At 38.2% G+C, this 14,957-nt stretch overlaps 1 protein-coding gene across 3 annotated transcripts in view; it reads right to left on the bottom strand.

The window, feature by feature from the left end:
• Positions 1 to 14,957, bottom strand: part of IQCG (IQ motif containing G) — a 53,815-nt gene that overhangs the window by 9,340 nt on the left and 29,518 nt on the right. For all 3 annotated transcript variants that reach the window (XM_042903622.1, XM_042903620.1, XM_042903621.1), the window contains exons 6-8: positions 12,757 to 12,838; positions 5,904 to 6,065; positions 4,586 to 4,660 (exon numbers count right to left, since the gene is read on the bottom strand). In XM_042903622.1, the coding sequence (XP_042759556.1) occupies positions 4,586 to 4,660; positions 5,904 to 6,065; positions 12,757 to 12,838 (319 nt within the window). The remainder of the gene's footprint in view (positions 1 to 4,585; positions 4,661 to 5,903; positions 6,066 to 12,756; positions 12,839 to 14,957) is intronic.

Below are 14,957 nucleotides of genomic sequence, written 5' to 3'. Positions count from 1 at the left end.
GAGTTATTTGGGGGTTCAAGATTATCAATTACATCTGAATTCATCCAGATATTCCCATTCCAAGTTTTGGGGCCCCATTATTTCCCAACGAATGCCCTAACTTGCACATGAGAAATGTGGCATGCCCATGAACTCATGTGCAATACTGACTGAAATACCATTAAAACCAAGAATAGAAAAACAGTGCCCATTATCACTACTACTAATCAACATTACACTTGACACTCTAGCTATACAATAAGCCACAAAATGGAAACAGACATATATTTGACTGCAGTCAAAAAGATTTCTACCTAGAAAATCTAAACAAATCAACTGAAAAACCATTAAAACTAGTATGAGAGGACATAATGAATCTACAGCAATATGCAAAAATGAATAGCCCTTCCATACACCATGCATTTAGAGATATATAAGAATGTTTACCATTGTTATAATAGCAAAACTTGGAAACAACCTGGATGTCCGCAGTCAGAAGAATGGTTAACTAAATTTTGATATGTCCCTCTATGGGATATTATATAACAGTTGTACTTCTATAGGAAACATTAAAACAAAGTAAATTTTTTTTTAATTTTTTTTTTAACGTTTATTTATTTTTGAGACAGAGAGAGACAGAGCATGAACAGGGGAGGGGCAGAGAGAGAGGGAGACACAGAATCTGAAACAGGCTCCAGGCTCTGAGCTGTCAGCACAGAGCCCAACGCGGGGCTCGAACCCACGGACTGCGAGATCATGACCTGAGCTGAAGTCGGATGCCCAACCGACCGAGCCACCCAGGCGCCCCAAGACAAAGTAAATTTAAAAAAACAAAAAAACAAAAAAACAGAATCTTGAGTAATATATATACTATGATATCATTTATGTCACAAATATAAATAAATAGAAGGATAAATACTAAAAACATGAAAGTATTTAGGTACATACACAAGTATGTATATGAAGGAAAAAGATGTGGAAGAAATCTTGGAATGAGGAGTGATTAAGAGAGCTTTCACTTTTTAAAATCTATGTTTCAAATTTTATTCACTTTTTTAAATATTTATTTATTTAGAGAGCGTGAGCAGGGGAGGGGCAGTGAGGATCCCAAGCAGTCTCTGTGCTATCAGCTCAGAGCCTGACACAGGGCTTGAACCCACAACCTGTAGCATCATGACCTGAACCGAAATCAAGAGTTGGACACAACCAACTGAGCCACCCAGGTGACCCTGTGCTGTTTCAAATTTTAATTGAAAAGTATTTATATATTACTTGTGTTATTGGGCTGAATATCTAGGAAACACTGACTTCATCCATCCATTATCCATCTATCCACCAACTCATCTGATTATTAAACACGTGCTAGCTATGCATCTAAGAGTTGAACAGGTAACATGACACATAATCTTTTTTGTTTTGTTTTGTTTTTTGAGAGAGAAAGAGAAAAAGGGGGGAGAGAGAGATCCATATTCTTTTTTTTTTTTTTTTTTTTTTTTTTGAGAGAGAGAGAGAGAGACAGAGAAAGGGGAAAAGAGAGAAGATCCAAAGCAGGCTCCACACTGTCAGCACACAGCCCAAAGTGGGGCTCGAACCCACAAACTGGGAGACCATGACCTGAGCCGAAATCAAGAATCAGACACTCAACTGACTGAGCCACCCAAGTGCCACCATGGTACATAATCTTAAATTGCTGGGGTATAAAACCCTGTTCCTAAGAGCCTACCAATTTTTTTTTTTTTCAGTAAAGTCCTGTGAGATAGAATCTATAAATTCTATTCTTTCACCACAAATTTGGAACTGTTTACTGAAAATCCATTAGCTTTCTCAAAGGCAGACTGAATCTTTTTTCCTTATTCATCCAACAGAGATATTTTGAAAAACTCCACTCACCTTAGTTGATTATTAGTATTATAATTATTAATTAAAACCATTTCAGTCACATATAATTAACACAAGAAGAAATAAGATGAATAAGTAAATATATGAAAAAATGGTCAATTCTATTAGCAAAAGGAAGCAAAATAAGACAACTCATTAAATTAGCACTTTAAAAATATGTAAAATGTCTAGTGTGGTTGAGGATACCTTGAAATTAGTGTCAGCAATTCACATTAGTGATGGTAGTGTAGATTAGAACGTATTAGCAATATTTATCAAGAGTCACAAAATACCAGTCTCTGCACATAGATCAGTGGAACATAATAGAAAACCCGGAATTGGACCCATAGCTATATGGTCAACTAATCTTCAACAAAGCAGGAAAGAATACCAAATGGCAAAAAGACAGTCTCTTCAACAATTGGTGTTGGGAAAACTGGACTTTCTTACACCATATACAAAAATAAGTTCAAAATGGATGAAAGACCTAAATGTGAGACAGGAAGCCATCAAAATCCTAGAGGAGAACACAGGCAGCAATCTCTTTGACCTCACCTGTAGCATATTCTTATTAGACACATCTCTGGAAGCTAGGGAAACAAAAGCACGAAAGCAAAAATGAACTACTGGGACCTCATCAAGATAAAAAGGTTCTGCACAGAGAAGGAAACAATCAGCAAAACTAAAAGGCAACAATGGGAGAAGATACTTGCAAAGGACATATCTGATAAAGGAGTAGTATCCAAAATCTATAAAGAACTTATCAAACTTAACACCCAAAAAACAAATAATCTAGTTAAGAAATGGGCAGAAGATATGAATAGACATTTTCCCAAAGAAGATATCCAGATGGCTAACACATTAAAAGATGCTCCAAATCACCCAACATCAGGGAAATACAAATCAAAACCACAATGAGATACTACCTCACACCTGTCAGAATGGTTACAATTAACAACACAGGAAACAACATTTGTTGGAGAGGATGTGGAGAAAGGGGAACCCTCTTATACAATTGGTGGAAAGGCAAACTGGTGTTTTCTACTCTGGAAAACAGTATGGATGTTTCTCAAAATGTTAAAAATAGAACTACCCTATGACCCAGCAATTACACTACTAGGTATTTACCCAAAGGATACAAAAATACTTATTTGAAGGGGCACATGCACCCCCAATGTTTTTAGTAGCATTATCAACAACAGCCAAATTACGGAAAGTGATGAATGGATAAAGAAGATGTGGTATGTATACATTGGAATAATATCCAGATATCAAAAAGAATGAAATCTTGCCATTTGGAATGATGTGGATGGAGCTAGAGTGTGTTATGCTAAGTGAAATAAGTCATTCAGAGAAAGGCAAATACCATATGATTTCACTTCTATGGAATTTAAGAAACAAAACATATGAACATAGGGGAAGGGGAAAAAAGAGAGAGGGAAGAAAACATAAAAGACCCAGACTTAGGGTTGCTGGAGGAGAGGTGGGCAGGGGATAGGCTAAATGGGTGATGGGCATTAAGGAGGGCACTTGTTGTGGTGAGCACTAGGTGTTGTATACAAGTGAAGAATTACTACTAAATTCTATTCCTGAAGCCAGTATTACACCACATGTTAACTAACTAGAATTTAAATAAAAACTTTAAAAGAATAAAATAAAACAAGAGGCAAAAAACAAAAAAACAAAACAAAATACTAGTCTCTCTGACATAATACTCTCATACTTGAGATTCACCTTTAGTAAATAATTGCAATGAAAGAAAACAGTTATTTGGGCAAAGCTTTCATTACTGCATTATATATAATAATGAAACCTTGGAAATAATATAAATATCCCAAATGAAGGGTAATAAGTAAACTATGGAATGACCATTCAGTAGAACATTATAAAACTATTTTAAATTATTTTATGAAGATAATGTAATAACATGAAAAAATGAGTGAAAAAGCGATTGACGATTAAAAAAAAAATCTTCCCATTGCCATGTAGTATTCCATTGTGTATATAAACCACAGTTTCTTTATCCATTCATCAGTTGATGGACATTTAGGCTCTTTCCATGATTTGGCAATTGTTGAAAGTGCTGGGATGAGCACTGGGTGTTGTATGGAAACCAAGTTGACAATAAATTTCATATTAAAGAAAAAAATCTTCCCTCAACTAAGAGTATGTTATTTTTATAATTTTAAAAATCAGTAAATTTTATTTTAAAATTATGACTATGAGGAATCTAGGAGCAAATTTTATAATGCTAAATGATAAAGGCAGAAGATAAAATATTTAACCTGTACTCAAATTACAGCTTTATAAAATATTCATTCATATGGATAACTGTGAGACAAGACATGGGCTACAATTCATTCACTAGGCTGGTAGAATTATGGTTGATTTTTTACTCCTTAAAAAATTTCTTTCCGGGGTGCCTGGGTGGCTCAGTCGGTTAAGTAAGCCTCAGGCTCAGGTCACGGTCTCGCGGTTCATGAGTTCGAGCCCTGCATCAGGCTCTGTGCTGACAGTTCAGAGCCTGGAGCCTGCTTCGGATTCTGTGTCTCCCTGTCTCTCTGCCCCTCCCCTTCTCACACTCTGTCTCTCTCTGTCTCTCTTTCTCAAAAATAAATAAACATTTAAATTTTTTTTCTTTCCTTAAAAATATTTTTTTTGCCACCCTTGATTTTTTTGTAAGTGGAACACAAATAAATCAGAGGACAGAAAACTTTTGGTGACCTACCTGCTGCTCCTTTCTAAGGAACATTTCAATTTCCATATGAATCCGATTCTCTTCTTCGGTTTTCAACCTTAGTTTCTGTGAAAATAAACCAATATCAGGAATTCTTGCCAGTAGGGTTTGGAATGAGAAGTTCTCAAGATTAGAGTTGTAGCTGTGACAGTATGTCAGGTTTTCTTTACCAACTGGAGTCCCAAGAATCCTACCACATCACTCTGGGGCAGCAAATCAGTTCCCTTTAACCCAATTTGTGTTCATGGATGGTGCTGAGTCATGTGTTGGGCATTATGCTGAACACATGCCAGTGTCCAGGACATAAGAACCATAATCCAGTTGCCTGGAAAGTGATGTCATTTAAGGAGAGAAAAATGTTTCAAGGGCACAGTGTTCTTAGGCCTAAAAAAGGAAATTCCAGAGTGCAAGAAGTCTGCAGTCAGAGTCATATACCACACCCATCGAGGAAGTTTTCAAATAAGTGAGGGACCAGAGAAAGCAGTCCTCCTGAACATGGATGACACTACTAATGTTTGCTCCTTCTCACCTACCTATTGTTCTTTTAATCATTTAGTCTTCCTTTTCTAATGAGTGTCTACCCCTTGTTTGTTTCTCCTGGTATTTTTCCAGTGGGATTTCCCATCTCTAAAATTTAGGTTTGAATGAATCTCAGCACGCTTGATTTTATATTTCTGTCTCCTTTTTTTTAAGTTTATTTATTTTGAGAGAGAGAGCATGCGTGTGTGTGCAGAAGTTGGGGAGGGGCAGAGAGAGAATCCCAAGCAGGCTCCATCCTCTGTGTCAGGCTTAATCTCACAAGAGCCGAAATCAAAGGTCATGAAAGCTTAACCAACTGAGCTACCTCTTGATTTTATATATATGTTTTAATGTTTATTTATTTTTGAGAGAGAGTGAGAGAGAGTGTGTGGGAGCAGGGGAGGGTCAGAGAGAGAGAGGGAGACAGAGGATCTGAAGTTGACAGCGTAGAGCCCCATGTTGGGCTTGAACTCACAAACTGAGATCGTGACCTGAGAGGAAGTCAGACGCTTAACCAATTGAGCCATTCAGGAGCCCCGATTTTATATTTCTTAATGGGGGATAAAAGGTACTTGTTGGGTAAAGAAGGCAGCAGCAAAAACTCACAATAAGTATCTTGTTTTGGGGCACTTCATTCTGTTTTTATTTTTAATCTCAAATGTGAGAGCTGCAGGAAAGATAGAGCAAAGATCAACAGAGGAGCCCTTCCTCCTCTGTTAGGTGAAGCAGTATGAGGAGTGACAGCCCAAATGCCACCTACCGTGTTCATTCTTAATGTAGCAGTGATTACCTCTATCTCTTCCAGCAAGAACTCCTCTGTTCTGTTACATTTCTTCTGGGTCTGGGAGATCTGCAGCTCAGTGTTTCTCTTCATATAGCGATTCTCCAGGTTGGTTTTTGCCTTCATCTCTTGCAACTGGTCCTTGAGGTGAGCAATATATTCATTCCGACTCTGTAGAGGTAAGACCAGGCTTCTAAATTAAAATATATTCTACTTCCATTCAGTTCAGCCAGTGGCTAAAGCCTACCTTCTGTATTTATAAATCAACAAGGAACTGGATCCATTTTTCTGCCATCTCACTACAGGAAAGTTAGCCAATAATCAGGGATAGTATAAATGAAAATGAAAGATAAGTTAGCACCAGGACTGTGAGATTCTTTCCTAAGTACACTATTTGGTATATATCTTTGGGTATATATCTTTGTATCTACAAAGATTTCCCATTACTATCTCATTGTGGGAGAAAGAGCACTGGTCTAAATGATCAAAAGAACTGTCTTCCCATGCAAGCCCTCAACAGCTATGGTAACCTTGCCAAGTCAGTTAAACTCTCTAAGTCTTACCTTCTATAACATAAAAGCATTAACATCTGCCTTGCCTGGTATATCTTAGCAAGTGATTATAAGAAATTGAATGGAGGATATATGAAAATTCTTTGCAGGTCACAAAGTGCTTGGCAATTTTAAGGTTTCAATATTCATTAAAAAAAATATTCAGGGGCACCTGGGTGGCTCAGTCAGTTGAGAGTCCAACTCTTTTTTAAAATTCTTTTCGTGTTTATTTTTGAGAGAGAGCGAGTGACACACAAGCAGGGGAGGAGCAGAGAAAGAGGGAGACACAGATTCTGGAGCAGGCTCCAGGCTCTGAGCTGTCAGCACAGAGCCTAACACAGGGCTCAAACCTACAAACCGTGAGATCATGACCTGAACCAAAGTTGGACACTTAACCAACTGAGCCACCTGGGTGCCCCAAGGATCCAACTCTTGATTACAGCTCAAATCATGATCTCAGAATTGTAGGATCAAGCCCCGTGTCAGGCTCTGCACTGGGCATGGAGCCTGCTTAAGATTCTCTCTCCCTCTGCCCCTTTCCCCGACTCATGTGCTCTCTCTCTCTTTAAAATAAATTCTTTTAAAAAATTCATTCAGTATCATACTAAGTTAAACAGTGGAGATCTAATAGACATGGTCCTTGCCCTCATAGACTTTACCATCTAGTGATAGAGATGTGATTAAAAACAAACTTTTTGGGTGTGCCTGGGTGGCTCAGTCAGTTAAGCATCTGACTTTGGCTCAGGTCATGATCTCATGGTTCATGAGTTTGAGCCCTGCATCAGGCTCTGCACTGACAGTGCTGAGCCTGCTTTGGATCCTCTGTCCCCCTCACTCTCTGCCCCTCTCAGCTTGTGTTTTCTCCCTTTCTCTCTCAAAAATAAATATTTTTTTAAAAAACTTTTTGAGCGTGTGGCAGGCTCAGTTGGTGGAGCATGTGACTCTTGATCTTGGGGTTGTGAGCTCGAGCCCCACATTGGGTACAGAATTACTTAAAGATAAAATATTTTCAAAACAAAAGCAAAAACATTTTTAAAGGTGCAAGGTATGTAAACTTTTCTTAAGGTGCAAAACACTATTAAAGAATAGAGCAACATTTTCTCATGAGAGAAAATAATGAAGGAGACCTACAGTAGATTGGATGGTCTAAAAAGGATTCTCTGGGGCGCCTGGGTGGCTCAGTCAGTTAACCACTTGACTCTTGATTTCAGCTCAGGTCATAATCTCATGGTTCATGAGTTCTAGCCTCACACTGGGCTCTGCATTGACAGGGTGGAGCCTGCTTGGTATTCTCTGTCTCCCTGTCTCTCTCTGCCCCCATTAAAATGTACATTTTAATTTACATTAAAATGTAAAATATGTACATTTTAATACATGTATATAAAAAATAAATAAGAAGAATTCTTTGAGAAAAGAATGTTAAATCTGACACCTGAAGGGTAAGTATGTATGTCACATGAAAAGTGGGATCAAGGAAGATTCTCAGAAAAAGGAAAAAGAAATGCCCAAGTCCTGAGGCACAAAAAACCTGGATACATTCCAGGGACTGAAAGAAAACTCTAGAGACTATCCCAGCAACAGTTGAGAGTGGGACAGGATGAGGTTGGAGAGGTAGGTAAGAAGGAACCATGCGGGACCTCAGGCGCTATTAAGTTTGAATTGTATTCCAAGTGCCATGGGAAGTTTTGGAAAGGTTTTAGTCAGGGTGTAACATTTCATTGTTTGAGAAGAATCAGACACATCACGAGTCATTTCACAGAGAGATGATCAGTTAGCTGACAGCACAGCAAGCAAACACAACTAGTAATAAAAATGCAGTGCTTTATCAGAGATCTCGGTTTCTCTAAATACCAACCAATTTTAGTCTTACCACGTAAGCTGGGCAGAGTAAATTCTAAGTATTAAAAGAAACAAAGCAGAAATCGGTCAAGATCATCCACAATAAAAAACATACAGTTTAAAGGATCATAGGCCCCTCCGGGTGCCTCGGCAGGTCTGTGGGGTTGAGTCCCACATCGGGCTCTGTGCTGACAGCTCAGAGCCTGGAGTCTGCTTCAGATTCTGTGTGTGTCTCTCTCTCTGCCCCTCCCCTGCTCACACTTCTCTCTCTCTCTCTCTCTCTCTCTCTCAAAAATCAACACTTAGAAAAAAAGAAAATAAGCTGTAATTTAAAAAAAAACCCATTTTTTAAAAGTAAAATAAAGGCTCATAGGCCCCTAAAATTAGTCAGAAAGGAATTCTTCAGGTCATTTTGTCTGACTTCTTGGTGTAACTGTATGGAATCATTCCAATTATAGAGCAGTTATTCCACCTGTATCAAAGCCACTCCAAAGAGATGAGTATCTCTGGCAGAGAATATGCTACAAGGCTTAGCTGATAACACATCTCAGTGCTTTTTAGTCTTTTAAAAGTTGTGGGCAATTAACCTAAGACTTTCCTCAACTGTAAAACCCTGCCAGTGCCTCATGCAACTTAGCTACTCAATAAATGTTCATTAAATTAATTTTAAGAGCGTTCTTTTTTGGCTCACTTTTTCCCCTTCCCTTCTTTCTACACTCTCCTCCCTTCTCCTCTTTCCCATTTCACTTTTTTCTTCTCTTCTAGTTCAAACTGTATGGAAGTCAACAATAAAGTGGATTTCTAGGAAGACTTGAGTTAAAGTGAAATGTGATGGTGTCACTTCTTCATCGGCTGTTATCTTTATACCTATTTAACCACTTAGACTTTCTTTGAGACCCTGCTTATACACCACTTAAATCCATAAAACCTTTTCCAGAAAACCTCAGCCACATAAATAATTGTGCGTTTGTTTCTCACAGAATCTAACAGTGTTGAACACCTAAGTATTCATTAAATAGCATCCGTACAGAAATATACTTTCAAAAACTCAAGAAAATGTTCTCATCAGTTTTCTTTATCAAATTGAATATTAAGTCTTTTAGAGTAATAATATGAAGATCAGAAATGCAGAGTTAAAATTCTAGGAGTTTCTGCCTATGGCAAGCAAAAGGTATTACATTATGTAACTTAATAAGGTCATACAACATTGGTCTACAATTATACCGTGCCAAGTAAAAGGCATCTGGTTTTAATGCTGTTGCTGTGGGCCTCTGATTATTCCCTCCTGTATTACTGTTCTGCACAACTTGTGGCCTCCTATGGTGAAAGTATGGAAACAGAGGAAGATATAAAATCTTGACAGTCTAGTCATGGTAAAATCATGATCAAGGCACACTAACAAATGAACTGAAATACAATTCCATTTCTGCATCTTCTTAGTATGCAAAAAGGAGGCAGCCTAGAAGCAGTGGGTTACAGGCCAATTGTCATGAGTTATATGAATGCCTTTTAAGATTCTCACTAAAAAAAGATCTGCCCTCACCACAACCCACCAGCATAACCCTGGTTGTCCATGGCGTCTGCAGCCTTCCCCATGATCAAGGTCTGTGGACTGATGCACCATATTTGTGGGTTTTTGTAGCAGACCAAACTTTAGTCAGAAATCCCAAAACTGCCTTCAGATCTGTACTTTTAATCTGAATTCAGAGGAACAAGATTTAGAAATGGAAAGAAGCAGTCAACCAATTATAGTTAATAAGGCTCTGATGGCTGCCACAATATTGTAAGCCAAAGAATTTTAATGGTAGTGTCCGTTTTCATAATTGAACACAAAGCAGAGATGAGAATATGGTTCCTGGAATTTTTGGAAGCTACTGTCTGGAGAAGTTGGAACTTGTGTTACCCCTTGGGCTGCTGCTTTGGTTGGATGGCAAATTGCAATGTGGTCTATTAAAGTGACAGAAGCCACTGGAAAAAATACAATTCTGTATTAAGTTAACATATATATTTGTTTGTCTGTCTGTGACCAAGAACAGTGGCTGATTCTGTAACAGTCTCTGAATAACTCTAAGCTCTGAGCTACACAGAGTCACCCATTCTAAGATACAGATGAAATATAATCAGGTCCAAACTTCAAAAGTTTCAGGCTCCAATTCCACCCATTACTTTCATTTCCATTTGAACTATTCCCATTTCAATTGTATCAATTTCCTCTTTTCTTTCCTTTTGTAATGAGGTTTCCATACACCTCATTGTCTTGACAGATCTCTTTTGAGTAAAACCCTTCAAATGTAATGCCTAACTATACATGATATTATAAATGTATAACTACAACAGAGGACAGTGAGTATTTTCCCCCTGTTTTATAAATGCTCTTTGGTACCACAAATTGCAGTAATCAAAACAAAGAGGAAGCACTTCAAATGATTTTTACAATATTGCATGGTCATGATTGTTAGGGCTCTATTTTGTCTTTGTTCTTGAAAGATATATTCAATGGGTATAGAACTTTGGGGGGGGGGGGAGATAAGGGCTGAAAATCACATAAATTTTGTGAAAGACACAAATTTACATTTTTAGACATCTCAGCGAAACCCAAACAGAATAAATATGAAGAAATCACATCTACAGTGAAATCCAAACAGAATAAACAGGAAGAAAATCACATCTAAACACAGTATAATCAAATTGCTGAAAATCAAAGATAAAAATGGAAATCCAAAAGGGAACCCATTATATACAGGAAAACAATGATTTGAATGACTGCTATCTTCTCAAAACAAATAATGGAGGTTAAAATATAGTGAATATCCTTAAAGTACTGAAAGAAAAATCTGTCAACCCAAAATTCTATACCCACTGAAAATGTCTTTCAAGAACAAAAGCAAAATAGACACATTTCTAGGTAAAAGACAAGATCAGGTGCTTTCAGAGTGGTATGGCCTTAGACCTGGGAAAAACAAAAGTAAGAGGACTTATTGGGGCACATAGGTGGCCCAGTCGGTTTAAGGTTCTAACTCTTGGTTTTGGCTCAGGTCATGATCTCATAGTTATGAGATCCCACATGATCCCTCCCACATGCTCTCTCTCTCACTCTCAAATAATAAATAAATTTTTTTAAAAAATTAAAAAAAAAAAAGAGGACTCGTCTACAGCAAACATGGATTGCAAGAAATAGTAAAGAAATTTCTTTAAGCTGAAAGGAAATGACACCAGATGGAAACTTACTGATAAATATCAGGGTAAGACAATTATTTTCTTCTTAATTTTTAAAAGCACAATAATTAAGGGAAAAAACATATTTTTTTGTCTTGTGGTCTTGTGTCTTGTGTAATATATATAATGTATATATGTGTAACATGTATGACAGAATAAAGGTGAGTGGTGGGGAAGAGGGGAACAGTGGAACTATATGAGTGCAAGGTTTTTACATTTTATGTGAAGTGGTGTAGTATTAATGCTAAACAGATTATGAAAAGGAATCCCTAGAGCAACTATATGTCTAAAAAATACAAAGAGGTATAGGTAAAAGGCCATTAGGTAAATTAAAATCAAAATCTAAAAAAAAAAACCAAGTAATCCAAAATAAGCCAAGCCGTGAAGGAATGAGCCCAGGGTGTGGTGCTGAAAGTGCTTACAAATTTTAACAGCAGTGAAATCGAGCAGGCTGTGCAGTCACTGGACAGAAATGACACTGACTTGCTAATGAAGTACATTTATAAAGGCCCACAGAAAACAGCAGTACAGTGTTATTCCAGTGGCATGAAAAGGTATTAGCAGTAGGAGGATGAGGCTCCATTATAAGAGTTCTTACAGCAAGAAAGACTGTTTAAAAAAACAAAAAACAAAAAACAACCAAAAAATGACTCATGTGACCTTGAGGAGAATTTTGGATGCACAGGCTGATGAAGAAGGGACTGACAATGGACCACCTTCCTAGGGACTCCCAGCTAAACTATTTCAGGACATGCATCGGCTGAAGTGTATTTTATTTTCAAGGTGGAGGGAGAAATCGTCTGTTTCCTAAATCCTTTGCAAGATCTGATAGTCTATGCCTTTGTCCACGAGTAACACAGAACTGACGTAACTGTCTACTGGAGTGGCTGGCTAGCATTGGTCACATGTACCTGTGGGCTCTGCCTATTTAAAATGGGGGAAGGACGATGTGGGCAGGTACTAAGGGCTGTGGTAAAAGGGAGAACTTATTTTTTTTGAAGTAGTAAAGCTTCAAGGGTTTGTGCAGACATCCCATCTTCCCAGAGAAGATGGCCTCTCTTGGGTTCATTGAAAAGTACCTGCTGTATCAATAAAGGGCTTGAGGAAGGGAGGAAGGGAGGGAGGGAGGGAGGGAGGGAGGAAGGAAGGAAGGAAGGAAGGAAGGAAGGAAGGAAGGAAGAAAGGAAGGAAGGAAGATGGCTTTTACATAGCTGTTTCAGCTCAGTAACTTTTGGTGTTGGCCAGGTAATTCTTACCTGTACCTCAGCTTGCCGTTCTCTTTTGACGTTAAGTAGCTGTTTTTGAAGAGATCTTATCTGTTTTCTTCCTTTTTCCTCCCTAGAAGAATTAAGAATGATTTGTTTAGGGAGGTGTTACTCAAACTCTAGTGTGCACAAGGATCAACACTAATCTTAAAAAACAGATTTCTGGGCTCTACCCCAGAGATTCTGATTCAGTAGGTCCAGGATGGGGTCCTGGGATTTCCATGTCTAACAAGCTCTCAGATGTTGCTAATGGTACCGGTCCATGGAACACACGTTTAGTAACACTTTACAAAAGACTGTGATTTGTTTTAGTAAACCAGAGGAGAATGTTTCTGGTTTATGTGTTGGATCTAAAATAGCTACTGCTGAGAAAAAGCTAAGTGGAGGAGGAACAGGAAGAGGAAAAAGAAGAATCCTTTCTATTCTGAACACTTCACATATCCTTGCCTCACAATAACCTTAGAAGATAGTCTCTATCATTCTCCCTATTTTACAGAGGAGGAAAGTGTGGCTTACAGGGCTGAGGTAACTGGCTGTGGTGAACATTAGAATGTGCCTTACAGATAGATCTCCAACTACAGGGAGTATAAGTGAAAAGGGTCCCAGTTCTAGGTCCTGAAATCCTTCATTACGTGTGCTCTAAGGCCACACTGCCCCACTGACTGCTCCCTGCCAGTGTTTGAGTTGGCAGGGATACTAAGTCAGGCCCTTCCTGGGAGACCTGAGACTTCTCTGATGGTTGTTGACTTTACTTCAAGGACCCACAATGACCTTGCCAAACCATCCTTAGAATGCAAGGCATTTTCTTCCACCTAACCTTCCCTCTCCTTCACTTGGGGTCAGTTCAGCACTGAGTCTAAAGATTCCCTCCACATTTTCTCTCCCACAGGTGTTTCCCCTGATAAAATTTTCACATGAATAATATCATCTTGGCATCTCTAAGAAGACATGACTGACACACTTGCCAAGGTCACACTAATGGTAGATGGCAAAGGAGGATTCAAATTCAGTACCTATCCAAATGAGAACTTAACTACTTTATGTTACTATTTGTGCTCTGAAACAGAATTCTGCTTATCTCCAGTATTCCCACTATTTAGGTTTAGAGAAAAACAAAATAACAAAACAATATAAGAATAAACAAAACAGGGGCACCTGAGTGGCTCCGTCAGTTGAGCATCTAACTCTTGATTTCCACTCGGGTCGATCCCAGGGTTGTGGGATCGAGCCCCTTCATGGGGCTCTGTGCTGAATGTGGAGCCTGCTTAAGATTCTTTCTCTCTCCCTCAGCCCCTCTCCCCCACTCTCATGCTCTCTAACAAAATTTTTTTTTTTAATTTTTAAAAAGAATAAAACAATATAAGAATAAACAAAACAAAACAAAAACTGTCTTAGCTCAGGCTGCCAATACAAAAATATCAGGCCGGATAGCTTATAAATAACAGACTTCATTTCTCACAGTTCTGGAGGCTGTGAAGTCCAAGATCAAGGCACCATCATATTCGGTATCTGGTGAGAACCTGTTTCCTGATTCACAGATGGTCATTTTCACTTGCATCTTTATATGATCGAAGGGGAGAGGAAATTCTTTGGGGTCTCTTTTATATAGACATTAATCTCATGGTACCTAATCACCTCCCAAAAGTCTGACCTAATATCATTACATTGAGAAGCAAGGGTGCGGTACGCAAACATTCAATCTGTGGACACAACTAAAAACAACCTTACCACTAAATAGCATCTAGATAAGCATTCCTACTCAGGAATGTTTATAAAGCATGTACTTAACTAGAATTTTGAGACTGGGATTGTCATTTGCCAAAACAAACTATAGATTATGTACTTCCCATTTATAGATTACAAGAAACAGGTAAGAAAGATACAAAATGTTTATCCCTACTAATAAATTCAGAACCCCAAGGGCAGATTCAGTTAAACAAAAAAACAAATGTCATTTATGATGGAAACTAGAAATTAGTGGAGTAGAGCCTTCAAAATTATGAAAGAAAATGATTTTCAGTCTAAAAATATGTACCCAGTCAAATTACTAACAAAGTATGAGGAAAAAAACATATTTCACACATTTAAGATCTTAATATATTTAACTTCCATGCACCCTTTGTTCAAGAAGTTACAGAAACATATGCTTCAAGGGCGCCTGGTGGTTCAGTCAGTTAAGTGTTTGACTTTGG

The sequence above is a fragment of the Panthera leo genome, chromosome C2, assembly GCF_018350215.1.
Source record: "Panthera leo isolate Ple1 chromosome C2, P.leo_Ple1_pat1.1, whole genome shotgun sequence".
NCBI lineage: Eukaryota > Metazoa > Chordata > Mammalia > Carnivora > Felidae > Panthera > Panthera leo.
This window is presented reverse-complemented; position numbering and strand designations above follow the sequence as displayed.